Here is an 18,275-nt window from a genome sequence, read left to right as displayed (position 1 = left end):
GAGTTTTAACTGCAATCTTGTTCCAGAAAAAGAGTATTCTGAGCACAGATGAAGGTGCAATACAAATGTTTCAAAATCACTTCTAGAGGGGGAAAATCCCCTTCTACAATCTTTAGCATATAGTGGTACCTCAGGTTAAGAACTTAATTCGTTCTGGAGGTCCGATCTTAACCTGAAACTGTTCTTAACCTGAGATACCACTTTAGCTAATGGGGCCTCCTGCTGCCGCCATGCCGCTGCTGCACGATTTCTGTTCTCATCCTGAAGCAAAGTTCTTAACCCGAGGTACTATTTCTGGGTTAGCGGAGTCTGTAACCTGAAGCGCCTGTAACCTGAAATGCCTGTAACCTGAGGTACCACTGTATTAGATGTTCACCAGAAAAATCCAGCAAGTTTATGAGTTTGACCAGAACTTGAAAAAACAAATCTTAAAAAAAACCCAAACCACATCTCTAATAAAAAGATTTTTTTTTACCAGCAATTAATACATTTTAAGTCATTGATAGAAACCTCCCTGAAAATCTGCTCAGAGGCAGAAGGGAGTAAGCAGCAATTGTTCCCTACCACCACAAAACAACTACCCTTCATATATTTATATAATGGGACTAACAGTCAAGAGTTATTAGCGTTCTGCAAATTTCCTATCCAAGGAGCTAGTTTCTCATAAATATTATCATTTCTAATGCCTTTTATCTGAACAGCCAACCTCTGAGTAGGTTGCTGTTCCAGTTTACAGAGAATCTGAGGATATTAAACACAACTCACCACTGATTCAAAGGGCAAGGCAGCCAGTGATAACAAGATTTCTATAGGAAGAGGTATACCAGTAGCAGAGCAGAAGTTATCCCTATCCTCAATGTGTTGATCACTTTGTGCCACATCCCGCACAGATGTGTTCAGCAATGGGCAGGCAGGCAGTTTTTGAATGGGAGCAGGAGATAAGCGCAGTTCTCATGTGTGGTGGCTGCTCTTTGCAGTGCCTGCCACGGCCAATATGCAATAGCATTTGGGCTGTTGCATGTCATGTGATTTGATAGTGGGCAGCCATCATGGCTGGCAACCAATAAACTCCCACTCAAAAGCAGAGATACCGTGCCTCCCACTCAGCATGTCTAACACTGACCATGGCCTCAGTATTCTCTTAGGACAGCTTTGTATACATATGCATCTCATCTGCATGCTGGCTTCCCATGAGCATCTGTGAATAAAGGATGGTGTACAAGAAGGGCTTCATTTTTTTAAAAAAAAATACAGCAGGACTCATGTTTTTTAGACTTCCAAGCCCACCCCTCCACACATATCCCACCTGCTAAGGGTTGCTTTTAAATGCATAAGGCATAAAATGACATTCTTGCACACACACACACACACTTTTTAGTTACAGGTAGGTAGCCGTGTTGGTCTGCCATAGTCCAGTAGCACCTTAGAGACCAACGAAGTTTGTCATTGGTATGAGCTTTCATGTGCATGCACACTTCTTCAGATACACTTTTTTAGAACACATATCCTCACATGATACACAAACCCTTTCATGGAACTGAAAAATGAATAACTGAATCATGAAAATACAAAAATTTATATACTTAAGCCTAAAACTCTAGCCAGGTGTCGCCTCAAGACTCTGGTGATTTTTGTGGAAAAAGAATGGAAGAAGTGTAAATGGAAGGGCTTTTTAAAAAAAAAAAATCAGGATGGAAAACCACAACAGGAAATGGAAGATATGGAACTGGGTGCACATTAATGAAATCATAACAAGAAAATAACTATGAAATATTATTTTGATATATGGTCACAGCAGAGAGACTTTGTGTGGACACAGACCAAAATATTTTTTTAATATTTTTATTAAATATTTAATTGGGTTACAAAAGTACATAAATCATCTCTGTTTTCAGTACATAACGTCCTTTTGCAGATCATTTATATTCAATGTTAATATGGAGGAATTGTTGAAGTTATTGGAGACAAAGTTTATATATTTGATTAGAGGAAAACTGCTGAAATTTACTAATATCAATAATTAGAGAACCTTTTTGGGGGACTTTTTGTGTGAAAAGGAAAATAAATGAATTTGAGACTTTTGGGTCTGAAGATTTGGGAAATATTGCGTAACAGAAAGTAGAAGAGTTGGATGTTGCCCTATAGTGAATGTTTTGAGTATTTTATTTTATGTAACTGACACACAGACAATCAGAAGCCTTTTATTTTACTCCCTTTTTATAATTATTATTATTAATAATAATTTTTTATTTATACCCCGCCCTCACCGGCCAAAACCGGGCTCAGAGTGGCTAACATCAAATGTATAACACATTAACATAAAATCAGTTAATCAATTAAATTACACCCTAAAATCAGATCAGGATCAAAATAAAATCCAATCAGATGGCAACCTGCAGATTAGGGTTGGGGACCTTAAATGCTCACCAGGCCCAACTGTGCTGAATTTATATGAGCCTGTGAGAAAAATTGGGATGCCATTTTCATGCAGGTCTTATGAAAGGGGAGAGAGAGTCAGACTGAACCCCGACCAAAGGCCTGGCGGAACAGCTCCATCTTACAGGCCCTGCGGAAAGATGTCAAATCCCGCAGAGCCCTGGTTGAGACCAGTCTAATCTCAAGGCTCAGAACCTCAAGGAGCGTAAGGACATACCAGGAGAGGTGGTGCCATAGCTACGAGGTTCCTAGGCCTTATAGGGCTTTAAAAGTTAAAACCAGCACCTTAAACCTGATCCTGTACTCCACCAGGAGCCAGTGCAGCTGGTATAGCACTGGATGAATGTGATCCCGCGGTGAGGACCGCATAAGGAGTCTCACTGTGGCATTCTGCACCCACTGGAGTTTCTGGGTCAGCTCCAAGGGCAGCCCCACGTAGAGTGAATAATAATAATTAAGCCTGGAGGTGACTGTTGCATGGATCACAGTGGCAAGATCAGGGTGAGAGAGGCTGTCCCAGGCAGAGCAGCAAATGGTGCCTCCCACTTATTAAGGTGTAGAGTCAAGTTACTTTGGAATTGGCCTGGAGGCAGACAAATCCCATACATGCCCCTCCCTCTCACCATCAGGGGGAAAATACAGCATTAATAAATATAATTTGCTGCCTCATTCTGCCCCTAATATTAGAATTAGCCCTTATCACCTAAATCAGGGATGTCCAGCTTCCAAGAGACTGCAATCTCCTCCCACTATAAATAAACTGGCAGTGGATTGACCAGAGTTGTTGAGCTTTCTTTGGGAAGGGTGAGCCAAAGTTGTTGAGCTGGACCTAAATCATTTCAGGTTTTTTTTCCCTTCTCTTTGTGAAATCTTTCCATTAAAGCATCATAGATGTTTCCAGGAATTTGCTGGTGCATTTGAATTAATGCCTGGAGTGCTGCCTTGCTCTGAAAATGAAGAAAAGAGAAAGTTATGCATCTCACTACTACAGCTTCATGTGCGTGTAAATCAATCCACCTGAAAATTATAGTGAAATGCGTATGGAGTCTACAGATCTATATACAAACAATGCGGGTTCTCCATCAAAGAGAGCACATGTTGCGGTGGGGGCCGAAAAAAACACCCCTGAGTTGCAAAGGTGGGGGGCATGAGTTGGCCACCATTCTGATTGGTCCCTGGCTGTTGGTGGGGGGGGGGCATGTTTCAATTTCAATGTTCAGCCCCTGGGGTATAAAAGGCAAGCACGTAGTTTGTTCCTTCTCTTTGGCTGCGTTCTTCGGATCACCCGCCCTCCCTCCCTGTTTTTAGGCCTCTGTGTTGACCTTGCTGTGCCTATCATGGGGTTGTCTGTTTTCAGGGGCCCAGTGGGAATTTTTCCATTTGGCTGATTGGCTGGTGCCATTTGGTTTTTGCCTACTGCATAGCAGTAGGCAAAAACCCTGGGAGCCTGTGGAGAGAGGGGAGGGCCGACGCCCCCGCCCCCTGTCTCTTCCTGTAGGGTTTCCCCTTGTTGACAAGGCGAGTTTAGTTATGTCCTTAGTGGAAAGTTGGAGAATCAATGCCTGAGTGTCCGGTCAGGATTGCAGGGGCTCAATGCAATGTCTGTGACCCCCGGTCGGGGTGCCGTGGCCGCGCGAGAACCCCTGGGACCCTGAGGGGAGAGGGGAGGGCCACTGCTCCCAGCTCCCTGTCTCTTCCTGTAGGGTTTCCCCCTGCTGACAAGGCTAGTTTAGTTCTGTCCTTGGGTGACAGTTGGAGAACCAATGCCTACGCAACCACTCACATATTTTGTATTTAATAAAGTTGTGGTCAAATTCATGCCAAAAACCCAAAACAAAATTCTGTCTGTGATGTGAATTATTTGAGGGGTGGTTTTGGGGACCTCCACACGCAATGATCCCTCATTTGAACTCCTTCAGCTCATGGGGATGACGACTAGGATCTGGCTTCACCCTAATTCAGGGGTATCCAATGCCCTCCAGAAGTTACTGGATTGCAACTCTCAAGCACCAGCCAGTTTAGCCAGTGAGTAGAGATTATGGCAATTGTAGTCAAGTAACATGCCTAACTGATAACCTTATTACAGGCTATTAAACATGAACATCAATACTGTATTGTATCATATACTGTCCAGTGTCATAGGAACTGAGTAGAATAAGCCACATTGAACTAATGCTATTTAAAACAATAACACTATTTATTTCATTTTTTAAAAAACCACCATCTCAAGTTTCCCTAATCAGAATTAGTATGTGAAAGTTCAACACATTTTGATTTGCAAATAACGTATGCATACTCAGGAGCTAAAAATGAGGGTCAACCTAATATTTTTCAAGTCACACACACAGAGAGAGACACTGTTCATCAAGCACAAAATAAATGCCTTGCTTGATCAGACCAACTTTGCCCAGGTGACAGATCATGGTCAGTTTCAATTTTCTACCCACTCCTGACATAAACCTTGTGACAGATTCTCTCTGTCCAAACAAATATAGATATCAGTATTATTTTCAAACAATTCGTCATGTACAAATAAAACTAGAATTCCAGGAATCGAGCCTATGTTTAATAATGTTCTAACCTCCAAATGGCTTAGCAATAAAGTTCTAAAGGTGACAATATTGCATTGCAGCCTACATGTCTGTAGAAAAATGATTTTGAACTGTTTTAATAGAGGGCTTAGTAAATGTATTACCAGCTATTAAAGCTAACCAACCCATTTCTCTTAAATAGGAATATTTTGAATGCACATTTATAATGAAACAATATTGCTGGTGTTTTATATTGGTTTAACAGAAAACATACCTTTGTTGCTAACTCTGTAGCTGTTATATTTGGATCATATGGAATGGGTTTACCAATATATGTACGAAATTTGACTGGAAATCCACCATATGGAGGAAGTACAGGCAGCCGAAGAGATTCAAAACACCACTTAGTGAATCCTTTTTAAAATTAAGAGGGCAAAAAAGAAACAAGCAAGATATCAGTTTTCTTTCTGTTAAAAAATGTGAGTGCCCTTTATGTTGGGAAAAAAATAACGAAAATCAATTTTTTAAATCTAAAAATTCTTTTCACTAGGATCAGTCCATTGCTCCACTGCCGGGATTCATATAATCTGATTTTAAGGGTTTTGCTGTTTACTTCAATGAGTGCACAAAAGCATCCTGTTGGAAGTTAATAAGGGAGTCCTTGTGAATTTGAATTTATTGGAGTGCCTGCACCCAGAAAGACTTCTAATTAAGGTTTACAGCTTCCATTGCAGATCAGGAAAGTGCTACCTGCCTCTATATTGTTTCTATCTCAAAGTGTAGGCCTCAGTACTACTGTTTAGCTCTTGCCACATTCCAGTCCCATGTCACATAAGGTAAAAGGGAATTTGCTTTTTCAGAAAGAGAGAGAATGAGATATCTTTGTCCAAAGTGTTTGGGCTCTGCCTCTTTCAGGTACTGAGGTAAAGCAGGCAGAAGCCAACCTTGTTGCTTTTCATAGTTTTTAGTTTAAAAATAAAGGTTTAAAACAAGAGAGCCCCCTCCCAACTTTTTAAGGGAATTACCCACGAATTTCCTCTGCTCTCTGTGCATCCATGGGCACTAGGTGCTATGAGATGAGGGTTTTGTGGCTGCTGAGGTAATGCAGAAGATGGCGTACCAGCTGGCTCCCTTATTCAGCGGTTCATTCCCTGCTTAGAACAAAGGAGGGAAAGAGAACCTATTAGCCACTTTGTATTGAGGCTGGCTTGTTCTCTGCAAGTGTGGGCTGGCAGAAGGAGGTAGAAAGCCAATCAGGGCCGGCTCGTCGTAGACCCCCGGTGGCGCAGGGCACCATGGCGCCAGCCCGCCAGGAGGGCGCTGCGAGCTGCGCCCGCCCGCTGGCCAGCCGCTGCGCTGGTCCGCTGCGCAGCTGCGCACGGCGCCCACCTGCCCACCACGCTGGGAAACGGGGCGGGAGGGCGCCGGAGAGATCGCGCTGTGCCTGCCCGCCCGCCGCGCAGCAGCGCCGCGCCCACCCGCCCACCGCGCTGGGAAACGGGGCGGAAGGGCGCCGGAGAGATCCGGTGCACCATGGCGACAGGGGCGCTTAAGACGGCGCTGAAGCCAATTGAGCACTTGGCTTGTGCCCCAAGAAAACACCTTGCTCAGCTGCGAGGAGAAAGTGGTGAAGTCATGCAGTATATTCTGCGAGGAGAAAGTGGTGAAGTCATGCAGTATATTTAATTCCTGCATTTGAATTAAAGGGAAGAGAATAGAAAACACTGGCTGTTACCGGTATCATCTTCTGGTGAGCTCAACAGTGAGGTCCAGGGCTGGTTGGAAAAGCTTCCTAGCCCTGCCTGCATTATTGACTCTGCCCATAGCCAAGATGTGATGACTGCCCCCCTCCCAGTACTTCAGGAGAAGGAATAGTTTTTAAATATTTTAAGTTAAATCTAGAAGTCCACATTAGTACCAAAATTAAAACAAATGTCCAGACCCACTATGAAGCTCCTAGCATGCATGGGAGCTTGCTGCGCCAAAAAAAGCATTAGCAAAAGCTTCCCGACTCTGTTTAATGAACAGGATTTATTTTCATGTATAAGGAAGAGCTATGCAAGTCTTTTGAATCAGGCACTGAGCTGCAGACTGGAGAACACAACATTTTAAAAGTACAAGCTAAATATGTGCAATATGCAGAAAGCATGCCTTACTTGTTCGTCCAAAGACCCTAAATCCTTCCCGAACATTTTGTGTATGCATCGGAATGATGGGCTAAGGGAAGAGAGAAAATATGATATTTTAAGTTAGCATCTTTAAAGTTCAGTCTTTATCTTGAGAATAAATATACACACAGGTAGCTGATGCTACCAGAAAGGAATTATGTAAACCACTCTTACAGTCTACCTTGGGTCCAAAATATCTTTGCAATGGCTCCAGCCAAACCTCCATCTAAGACACCTATCAGCCCAGATAGATGGATCAAGTGTTTCCTTGTTCTGAGAAAGTCTGCCTTTAAATTTCTGATACTAAGGCCAACAGAGGAATGCTATTGCTCTCATGCTCTACTTGTCTTATCTTCACATTGTATTAGTTGTTTTTCTTTTCACTAGATCAGTGATTGTCAACCAGGGTGCCTTGAATGTGGGGTCAGGGGTGCCACAGGCGACATGGGCCTCTGTCCCTCTTTTCTTCTCTCCCTCATCTGATGCCCTCTCACATCTCTGCCTCCCAAGGCTTACACAGCTGTTTGTTGCAGCAGCCCTGGCTCCGCAGGCAAATGGTGTGCCTCTGGGGCTGGTCAGGGGGTGATGGTTGCCAGGAGCTGAGGCGGCCTTGGAGTAAGCATTCAGGTGGGTGAGAGAGCCCGCCCAGCCAGCCAGCCAGCCAGCCAGCCCACCAGCCCTTGCTGTTGGGAATGGACAGACAAGTCCCAGGCCTCTGTGGGGCAGTGCAAGGAGGCATCTCTCTTTGGGGCAGGGAGGGGCAACTCAAAGACCAGGGGCGGCAGCAGTAGCTGCCCAGATGTCTTCCAAGAAGAGTGGAGAGGAGGCTGAGGGAACACTCCACAAGGGAGGGTGTTTGAAAAGGGTCAGAGGCTGCCAGTTCTGCAGGCAAGGGGTGACATAACTGGGCTCCTGAGCTGCACGGGGGTGCCACAGAAAGAATGTCGTTAGTCATGTACTCAAAAAGGTTGAAAACCTCTGCACTAGATGATCATGTTGAGGATTCTTTAACTAGATACCTGGTCAAATCAGCAACTAGAATTCTCATTTCTTGAAATATACTCACCTAAAACTCATTACAGACAATGTTAGCTTGATTTCATTTGATAGAGTTCCATAACCCTTGTGCCACTACATTAAATGCATAATTCCTTGTGCAGAGTAGTGTGACATGGTCTCATATACCTCAGTGACTGATTGCAAAGGTTAGGCTGTGGTATAAGAAATAAGGTGATCCCGTGTTGTTTAGGGCTTCATATGATGATGGTAAGCCATTGAAGATACCTTGGTACTAGGGCTGTGTGATCTATCGTCCCAAACCTGTTTGAAGTCCATATCATGATAATGAATAATAATGTGTGTGTGTGTGTGTGTGTCTGCATACGCGCACACTATGCAAAAATCATGAAGCCTCTACATCAGGCATCCCCAAACTTCGGCCCTATAGATGTTTTGGACTACAATTCCCATCTTCCCCGACCACTGGCCCTGTTAGCTAGGGATCATGGGAGTTGTAGGCCAAAACATCTGGAGTTTGGGGATGCCTGCTCTACATAGCTGCATCCTTATTTCATACATTGTGATATATCAGTATATAACAATGTTTGGCTGGCGATATATCACAATGTTGAAAAACAGATATTGCTCAGTCCTACTTGGAACCATACTAGTAGCCAGTGGCTTCCTTAACACAAGTGTTAAATGCCAGCAACCAGGCTCTAGAAATCTGCACTTGGTACAATTTCTGAACCAACCTCAAGGGTAGTCCTACAAATAGTGCATTACAATATTATATAGTCAAAATTGCCAATGCTTCAAAATTGTAGTCAATCTATCCCAATTCAGGAACGGTCCCAGACAACAGACCAACAGAAGTGGGTAAAAATCACTCCTACCCTAGTTTGATCTTGAAGTACCCCCCCCCCTATCCAAAACACAACCCGTCTCTCTCACCAACACAGGAATGGCTCACCCACAGTGCTTCTGTCTTGTCAGGATTTAAGCTCAATTTATTGACCCTTTTCAGAGTCTTGTTTTACTCTCCTCACCGAAAATTCTACTTTCCCTTCTTTTTATTCTTTTCCCCCTTCTAAAGCTTATATAAACTGCACATCAAGGCTCAAAGACATGATATGACATGTTGCAAGTTCCCTCGTTCTGCAAAGGTTGGCCAAGAGGTTGTGAAACTTGCTAATATGATGACATCACATTAAACTTGCTTTGCTAGACTAGATAAAGGAGCAGGAATGTTTTCCCTCCCTCTTCATGTGAGTGGGGAGCCTTGGCTTTTTTGGTCAGGTACTGCGTGTTCCTAAGGTGGACATTTTATGTAACCATTTGTCATATGAAGAGCATGCCATAAATATGTGGCAATCTGACTGCTGTTTTTGGAGCATCAACATCCTTCAACAAATTCCCTGCAAAACACTGCATATGCTGTGCTTTGTCTGACTTTACACTTACCTTGGAAGGCATGTTGCCTCAAGCTTGAGTGATTCTTTGTAATGTTATACTAGCCAAAAAAAATCCCTTACTTTGGGACATTTTCTTAACTCATATTAGTTGGTGTCACCATGTATATATTGTACGCTATCTGATTGTAAATTAACATACAATTCAGTAGTGATATAAAAAGTGTTGTAATCATATTATTAGCCTGTTGTGTTGCTTTTGGATTGTTAGATTGTTCTGTTTCCAACACAGGGGATCATTGTTGTTTATAGATATGTGACAAACTGGCTTGGGGAAATGGTGAACAGCTTGGGCCTTTTTTTTACAGGTCATATATTATTTTCAGAAACATGCCTGCATCCTGCCAGGCTACTCTGGTACTCTGGTAGCCATAGTTGAGGCTATGGCAACAAGAAATCAGCTAAGATGGCAATGCAAGACTTTCAAGAGCTAAAAAGGTAGAGACAGGAGCATGTACAGTGAATGTATTTTAATGTATTTTTATATTTGTTGGAAGCCGCCCAGAGTGGCCGGGGAAACCCAGCCAGAGGTATAAATAATAATACCTCTGGGCAGGGTATAAATAATAATAATATAATTAATAATAATTAATAATAATAATAAATAATAATGCTGGATATCCTGAGACAGACCATCATTTTTAATAGAACTGATGACACACAAACATTTTCCATGGCATATTAGCAAACACCTCTTTTGTAGTGTGGCTGCCTCAAGTTTTGAAGCAAGTTTTGCAAAACTGGTAAAACTTAACATCAGTGGCTGAGGTGTACATGATGGAAAACAATGCCTTTATTTGTTATAACATGTGCTCTCTTTAACAAAAAAGCTTCTCTCCATTCTAACTTGATACTATTATTATTTATTATTATTATCTCTGAAATGTCTATACTGTCCATCCAAGGATCCCAAGGCGATTTACAATACAAATACTACTAGGTTTCATGTTGCAACATACTTTTTTAAAAAACAAAACAAAACAAGAATCAATCTTTTAATTATGAAACGGAAATGCAGGAAATATCCTTTAAAAATATGATGATCTTTGTCTATCGAGTAGTTGTAATTTTCTAGATTCAGTCATTATTAGCACTTCCTATGTGAAGCACTTTCAAGAGCAGAAGACAATAAAGTGCAATTAAGACCCATTGTTTTCATTTAAAATGTTTTACCATTTTTCTCTCTCCTGCACTGGAATGGGATTCCAAAGAGCCGGACTTCTGCAGGATTATACAATACCTTTTTCAAGTACTCCAAATGGGTATGCTTTAATCAGTTATTTCTCACCGCTCAAAGCACTTCTTGAAGCAGAAAGATACTTTTAAAAGATGCTTAATTTGCTCATCATATGTCTGGATTTAATTTGAATTTCTAGTGTGCCACTGTCTAACTCTCAAATGTACAGAACAGCTGTGTGTAGGACCAGGAAGATGTGGCTTCCATATGTTGATGGTCTCCAACTCCCATCCACCGTGACCTCTGACCATGCAGGGTGGGGCTTGTAGAAGTTAGAGTTCAACTAAACAACTGGGGGGGGGGCAGAGCTTTTCTGTATTGTATTAACTATAAAATGTATAATTTCAAATATTTTAAGTTGCCTTGCTAAAAAGCATATCACTTACTCAGAAGGTTTAATCAAGTTGATAAAGATATTCAGAGCTGAAGTTTGAAATTTAACTAGTGCCTTGTAGTCTTCCTTTGGTTATGAAGAAAACAGAGGTCACAATAGTAGTCATTAATTTATGTGATATTTACATGGGAGAACTCCCCTAAACGATTCTTTTAGAGACTGGAGATTTATCTTCACAAGGTGGATCTTATAGACCGAGATATGAGAATTAATGCAAATGGAAGGATCAGCGCAACTCCTGATCCCCTTAATAATCAAGTTGCTTCAGGAGGACAGTGGCCTCGAGCCCTGAATTTCCCTGCAATCAGTTACAGAGTGATACTTAGGCACCTTGGATCTTCTCTGCAGAACCACAGGTAACGGTTTAAATATAACCTCTGCATAACCACAGGTAACAGTTTAAATATAATTGTTTGGTATATCACTATTACTTCATTAGTTATATTAAATGAATCCCATGCACATTAAAATTATAATTTTAGATTATTGATTAACAATATTTTTTATGTTAAAACCATGTCTTCTAGCTGTTTAGCTTCTTATTTTGTTTGATAACATATATGCATTCAGAAGTGTCCAAATGTATAATCATATATGCATAGTACTTACCACTTTGGCATCTATAGCCACTTGAGCAAAACCTTTCCGATTTTTCCATACAAGTTTGTATGATTTATCACTAAATAGTGCTTCTCGAACTCCCCCTGGTGCAATTCCCAGCAGATGACCATTTTTTAGAACATTTACACACTCTTGCTGTGTACCAGGTAAGAGCCACATTACAGCACCTAATCTTTTAAAACCTATAAAATATAAACAAGAAGACATAAACAAATAAACAGTCCTAAACCTGGCTCAGCTGAAGATATGCCAGCATAACTTGCTCATCTTGACTGAAATGAGGCTGATTGAGCGAAGGCTGGTGAAAGTCCCCCCCAGGGCCGGCTCTACATAGACCCCCGGTGGCGCAGTGCACCACGGCGGGGGGCTGGTAAGCTGGGCGCCGGCCTGGCAAGGAGGGCTTTGCCGCGCGGAAACCAATTGCACCCTGAGAGGGCGGGGCGGGCGGCGGAGCGATCTCCGCCCCTCAGCACCAGGGTGCACAATCTGCTCAAGACGGCCCTGGTCCGCCCCCCAAAGGGTGTTCTGAGGATGTGGTGAGACGGGGAGCAGGGAACCTAGGCTGGATCTTAAGTCCATTCCACTCAGACACATGACCTGGCGACCTGGCACAGAACCTTCCATTAAAGGCTTGTTTTCCATTGGCCAAGCTTAGGCAGAGGCAGAGCAACAGCATCAGCCCTGTTGCTGAATAGAGTTTGTATCTGGTGTAACCTTATGCTGGCTTAATTTCTATCATCTTGCTTTATGCTGGCTTCTTGTGCATAGGATTATATACAAGCTGAGTCAATGATCACAGCATTAACACCTGAGGTGGTCTTGCTTCTCCCATAGTCACAACTTTGGATTCTAGCAGAAGTCAAGAATAGCTCGCACTTTCTGGCTTCTGTCTGCTTCTAGCTGTCAGCTCTTACACACGCTTGCTATTGCTTTTCTAACTACCAGCCAGGAGAGGAAAGGGGCCCCACCAATTTGCTCTCTGGCACAGAGCAATTTCCTTTGCTACACTAAGGGCCATTAACGCATCAAAAAACTTGCCCGGCTAGTTCAACAATGGAATCCTCCATTAGATTTTAACCCTTTCTGGATCTAGGACCCCAAGAATTAGAAGGGACTCAGGCACCATGCAGGCTAAACCCCCATACTCACAACACTATGAATCCCGTGCTTCAAATATTTAAGGCTAGACATTAAAACTGCCCAATCTAATGAATAACTTATCTAGCCAGTGTAAACAGCATTCCCCCTGGTGCTACATAGAGAGAAATTTATAGATTTCGCCATTTTTATGACAGATAAAATCTTGCCAGTTTCTGAAATCTGTTTTATATTAACAAAGAACATCACCTGGAAATTTGAAAACACAACGATCAGCTACTGTATAGCAACTTCGGCGCTTCAGAAGAATAAGTTTGGCTAAAAAGTAAGCATAATCTATAGGAATTGTTCCATGGTAAAATATAATAAGGCCTGGTCCATCTGGTAGGTTTTCTATGCCACGTAGTTCATAACCTGTTTGGAATGCAAAGAACAAAAGGATTGCTATTTCAAATTAAGTAACTCTGAATGGGTAACTGAACTATGGTAGATTCCAGTGGTGTAGTGTGAGGTGCCGAGGGGCCATTTCCCTGAGACCACAATTTGGGGGGTTGCGAACCAGGCACCCTCCCCATGACACACTATCCATGCCCTGCCCCTGCCCAGCGTGCAAGTGCCGACACAGCGGTGGCAAGGTCTGGGGAGCAGAGGGTGAAGGGCACTCTCTGTGCCCCTTTCTCACCCAGCATGCAACACCTGGCGGCAAGGGAATGCGGAGAATACTATTGACCCTCCTTCACCCCACCCCACCCCTGCCCTGCACATGAGCGCTTGCCTGGTGACGAAGGCTGAGTAGCGCTAAACGCCTGGTAGATTCCAAGCTACATACAAAATAGTCCTTGAAAACAAGTTCCTTGCCTTCCTGGCCATTTTTCCCACCTGGCCTACAGCTACAAAACCTGAGGCTGCTGAACAGACTCTTAGACTGTGGTATAGTTTAGGAGTTTTTGTTGCTGTTAATTTATATTATTTTTTGTGTTTATTTTTAGATATTTTTAGATATTAGGAGAAATTATTCCATTTGGTTATGTAGTTTTTGATGTGTTTTATTTATTGTTGATGACTAGATAAGATTATTATTACGGGATTATAAAACACATATAAAACACACTTGGGGGTACAATCCCAGAAGGAACACAAACATTTAAAACACTGAACAACAGTAAATTTAAAATTTATAAATGTGATAAGCGTATAGACACTAAAAACTTTGAGATAAGCTACCACAAAGAAATGACCCAGAATCACCCGAGGGACCAAGTTTGGGGATATTCTTGACGAACTAGTTTGGATCAGGGGTGGTCTGCGCCTACATATCTGAACACAAAATCTGGTGACCATCTGTGTCATCTTTTGATCTTTGCCTAACAGGAGATCGAATTTTTGCTTTTCTGGGAGTCGGTGAGCCTCACCAGCAGGGGATCAATGATCTCACTATATGCCTCTTCATAAAAGGGACATCCAAAGAATAAGTGCTCTGAGCTTCCTCCCCCCCCCCCCCCCCGATGAACAAGCGCAGATTCTCTGAGCATATGGGACTTTTTAAAAGGATCTTTCCAGGACCAGCAAGGGCAGAGCCAAGCTTCTGGTGAGAGTAAAGGCCCTTCTTGCATTTTTGGATGCTAGTAAGAAGAGATATGCCGCCGGTGCGGCTATATCTCTCTCGGTTTCTCCAATTTTATAGTCAGGGCACCTTGAGCAATCCTGTTGTCTCTCGGTGTCTATGATTGTTGGTGACTAGTTTTGTTATGTTTGTAATTATGGTAAATATTCTCATGTTGTAAGATGCCTTGAGCAAGGTTTTAATTAGGGAAAGGCAGCATACAAATCAGAAAATGAAGATGAAACATGCTTACCATTCAAAAATCTTCCAAGTCTATCCCACATGAATGCTATAATTAGTCGTGCACCATCCCATGCTTTACTGGAATAAGCTTCTTTTAGTTTATGTGTCCTCTCATAGATGAAGAGGAACAAAGAAGAAAGGTAAAGAAAAAGCAGCACACATACAGGAATTGTAAAAAGTAACAGGATGTTGATAAACACCAGCACTACTGAACAGATGATCACATATGGGAGATATTCAAGAAAAATCCATTCTTCCATCAGATACGTAAGGCATGTAGAGTACGACATGTTCTGGCATGTAGCATTTATTCAGACTAATAATGGCCTGTTGTTGTTTTTTAAGAAAAAGAATAAAACAATGTGAAACCCTTTCTACCACAAACTCTAGTCTCCTAAAAAAAAAAAACTTGAAGCATCTCTTCATTCCAGAAAAACCAGATGTGAGCTGCTATTGCTAAATATTCCTCCTGTTCTAGAGATACTAGCAATACAATCAAATTATCTTGCCCAAGAACTACACCAGCCAATCTGCACTGCATGTCTCGCCAGAGGCTGTGAATGCTAGTTCTCTGCACCATAGATGGTGGAACAATAGGTAGAGTCCAGCTGATTAAGGAGGGGACATGCAGCAGGCACACAATACTGTGGGCAAATGTGCCGGGATGTTGTTACTATTATCATGGAGCAGGTACTGAATGTTAAACCAGTAAATTTCTTCTGCCTAGAAGCATAGCCTGGATTTCATATCCAAAATGGTTTTGATGCTATACATATTCACAGTGCTGCCTTCTGCATATTTACTCAAGAGCAAGTGCTACTGTGCAAAAGGAAGCTTACTCCCAGGTAAACGCTCCTCTGGCGCATGTGCCTGCCTCCCCCCAGCATGTGCTGGGTGAAGGTGCCCACTGTGTCTTAAGTTCAGGGCTGGAGACTTAACAGTGGGCTAGATAGGATGGAAAGGTCCCTCCCCCACCTTGCCCTCCTAGCTTCAGAGTAAAGCCAGCAGCACCCAAGCAGCACAGAGCTTCGTTTTCTGCCCTCAGAACATGTGGGTGAGCCAGGTGCCTCTGGTGGGCTCCTCAGCACCATCCAGCAGAAGTACCCCCCCAATGGGGCATTCACGGGGAGCCCTGAAGTGGATCCCCCCCTTCACAATAGGGAAAAGCACTACATGCGAGAATAAGAGCCAAAGCGGTGCTAGAGGGCTGAGTGCTCAGCAAAAGGAATGAGGGTTGGGTAGAAGTTGACAGACGCCAGGGCCCCCAACACCTGGAGGTCCCCTGGTTGTGTGTGTTGGGGGAGGGCGACTGAGTGACACAGCAGCTCCCTCAGAGTTGCTCAGCTCCACAGTCACAGCAGCGCCACCATTCCCTTGCCCCAATAACCCCCCCCCAAAAAAATCAACCGCTCTCTCGCCCTGCTCCCCGCGCCCGCTTCCCCCTCGCCTCGCCTCCTCTCAGTCAAGCGCCGCAGCTCTTCCGCGCGCCCAGCTTCCTTCAGGCTGGGCGTCCTCAGCCCCTCACGTGGGCGCTTCGCAGGGGGATTGGGGAGCTCCCTGCGCCCTTCTGCCTCACCTCTGCGGTTACCTCGCCCGTCGCTGGCGGAGGGCGGAAGGGGTGAAGAAGAAGAAGAATGCTGACGCGAGGGAATGGCTATCGGCCGCCAGAGATCCTCCACCGGCGCTTCCTACCGAGGGGCTCGGCTGCTGCTGTTCGCAGGAGGTTGTTGGTGAAGGTAGCCTCAGCTCGAAGCGTCTGCAAGCTAGGAGTTGCGCTGGTGTTAAAAGGAGCTTCGCAGTCTTTCGGATGAGTCTGCGGTCGCAGGTGAGTCCGCCTCGAGCTGTTTGCGCCTACGTGCTTTAACAGGAGACGGCTGTTTTTTTGTAAAAAGAAAGAAAGAAAGAAAGAAAGAAAGAAAGAAAGAAAGAAAGAAAGAAAGAAAGAAAGAAAGAAAGAAAGAAAGAGAAATATATCGGGTACTTTCTACCATGGGTGGGGACAGAACCTCAGTTTGCTATGTATTTTTATTTAGGTTCTAATCTAGCACATTTGCAAACGAAGCTGGGTCCAGTATGGTTTCAAATTGGATGAGAGACTGTTGAGATTCCTGCATTGAAGGGGATGATTAGATGACCCTTGGGACCCCTTCCAACTCTACATTTTATGATTCTATGAACAAAAACTTTTACTTACATTACTGGTAAGCCTAAATTGCCTTTACTTCAGTCACCTCTCTGGGAGCAGCAGAAGTCTCTCTGGTGCACTTTTTCGTTGGCTAATCTCCATCCTTATGGAGACATGTCCCTTTATGTGATGGTTTAAAGAGACTCTGATGGGTGTGCCATCTGTATGAAGAAACGAAGCATTGTGAAAAAGAGGGAATGCTTAGGGTGCCAGTGCCTGCTTCTTGGACGTTGTGGCCATTTGTAATTAAACGTAAATTATGGGGTCAAGATGTGTATGCAAAATATCCTGCAATACGTAAACCTTAATAACATGTTCTGTTTACAATATTGTATCCTAGCACTGCATCAGGAAAAGCTTTCCAATTGGACCTGTCTCTTTAATTCTGAGCAATAATCACATAATCAACAGGGGAGAAATAAGTTATGCCCCTAGTCCTTGTCCATGCTGAGTACTACAATGGCAACAGAAACTGAGGAGGAGGAAACTAGCAGGATACTAGCAGTGGCATCCCCATGTCATATGTATGAAGGCAGACAGGAAGGGCCTGGCAGAAGGCTGATTGCCATTTTATCAGCTTTAATTGCACAGCCTGAACTTGCCGCATCCACCCTAATGCAACAGCAGCCGTTGTTGGAAATTCAGGTCCACCTTGCCATACAGTGGTTCAAAGTAATCAATAATCAATAAATCAGTAAAACAAAATGTTCAAAAATTAACACTGATTAACTAAAATACAATCTTATAAGCTCCCCTCCACCCACCCTTTAGTGCTTCCAGCCAATCTCATACTGCGCCTTTCTTGTTCCTTTACTCATATGTATACCTGATTCCTGACTATGCATTTTGATATTTATTACTGTGGGCCTTCATAAATCTTTTGAGAGAGCGGCATTCTCCACAAAGTTTGCTATATAATCTTTGAATTTTTCCCAATCTTTATTCTTTTCCCCCTCCTTTATCCTTTTAATTTATGCTTCTTTTGTTGCCAGATTATAATATGAAATCATTTTTAATTGCTAATCCTCTTTAATAGATACCTTTTTATTCTTCCAATTTTCCCTATTGATAATCTCGCAGCTGACGTTGCATACATTAGGATACATCTATCCTTTGGTAGGATCTCATCATCTAACGTTCCCAATAATAATAATTCTGGTTTTTTCTTAAATGAATATTTGAGTATCTTTTTCGATTCCTTATAAATCATATCCCAATAAGGCTTCATTTCGTTGCATTTCCACCAGATATGTATATATGTACCGGTTTCATTGTGGCATCTCCAACA

General features: G+C 43.0%; 1 protein-coding gene across 6 annotated transcripts; it reads right to left on the bottom strand.

Annotated features, from left to right (window-relative positions):
- Positions 1–1,864: 1,864 nt before the first annotated feature.
- Positions 1,865–17,104, bottom strand: LOC118090293 (monoacylglycerol/Diacylglycerol O-acyltransferase). Of its 6 annotated transcripts, XM_060277831.1 has the most exons (8): positions 16,997–17,104; positions 16,379–16,676; positions 14,813–14,893; positions 13,206–13,370; positions 11,847–12,040; positions 7,124–7,184; positions 5,242–5,381; positions 1,865–3,383 (listed from the first exon to the last, which is right to left on the bottom strand). In XM_060277831.1, exons 3-8 carry the CDS (start codon positions 14,841–14,843, stop codon positions 3,276–3,278), a joined length of 699 nt encoding a protein of 232 aa, XP_060133814.1. In that variant the 5' UTR covers positions 14,844–14,893; positions 16,379–16,676; positions 16,997–17,104; the 3' UTR covers positions 1,865–3,275. The 6 variants fall into 6 exon arrangements, with proteins under 6 accessions (XP_060133814.1, XP_060133809.1, XP_060133813.1 ...); XM_060277826.1 differs by lacking the exons at positions 16,379–16,676; positions 16,997–17,104 and having other exon boundaries at positions 14,813–16,181; XM_060277828.1 differs by lacking the exons at positions 5,242–5,381; positions 16,379–16,676; positions 16,997–17,104 and adding an exon at positions 5,993–6,121 and having other exon boundaries at positions 3,324–3,383; positions 14,813–16,181.
- Between the last annotated feature and the right edge of the window lie 1,171 nt (positions 17,105–18,275).

Source organism: Zootoca vivipara, chromosome 8 (assembly GCF_963506605.1).
Source record: "Zootoca vivipara chromosome 8, rZooViv1.1, whole genome shotgun sequence".
Classification (NCBI taxonomy): Eukaryota; Metazoa; Chordata; class Lepidosauria; order Squamata; family Lacertidae; genus Zootoca; species Zootoca vivipara.
This window is presented reverse-complemented; position numbering and strand designations above follow the sequence as displayed.

Excerpts from the sequence above, each read along its gene's own strand:
- LOC118090293 (XM_060277826.1), bottom strand. The coding sequence starts at position 15,092 with ATGTCGTACTCTACATGCCTTACGTATCTGATGGAAGAATGGATTTTT. Across the intron at positions 13,371-14,812 it reads ACTTGGAAGATTTTTGAATG|GTTATGAACTACGTGGCATA; the intron begins GTAAGCATGTTT and ends CATTCCAAACAG. Across the intron at positions 5,382-7,123 it reads TAGGGTCTTTGGACGAACAA|GATTCACTAAGTGGTGTTTT; the intron begins GTAAGGCATGCT and ends AATTTTAAAAAG.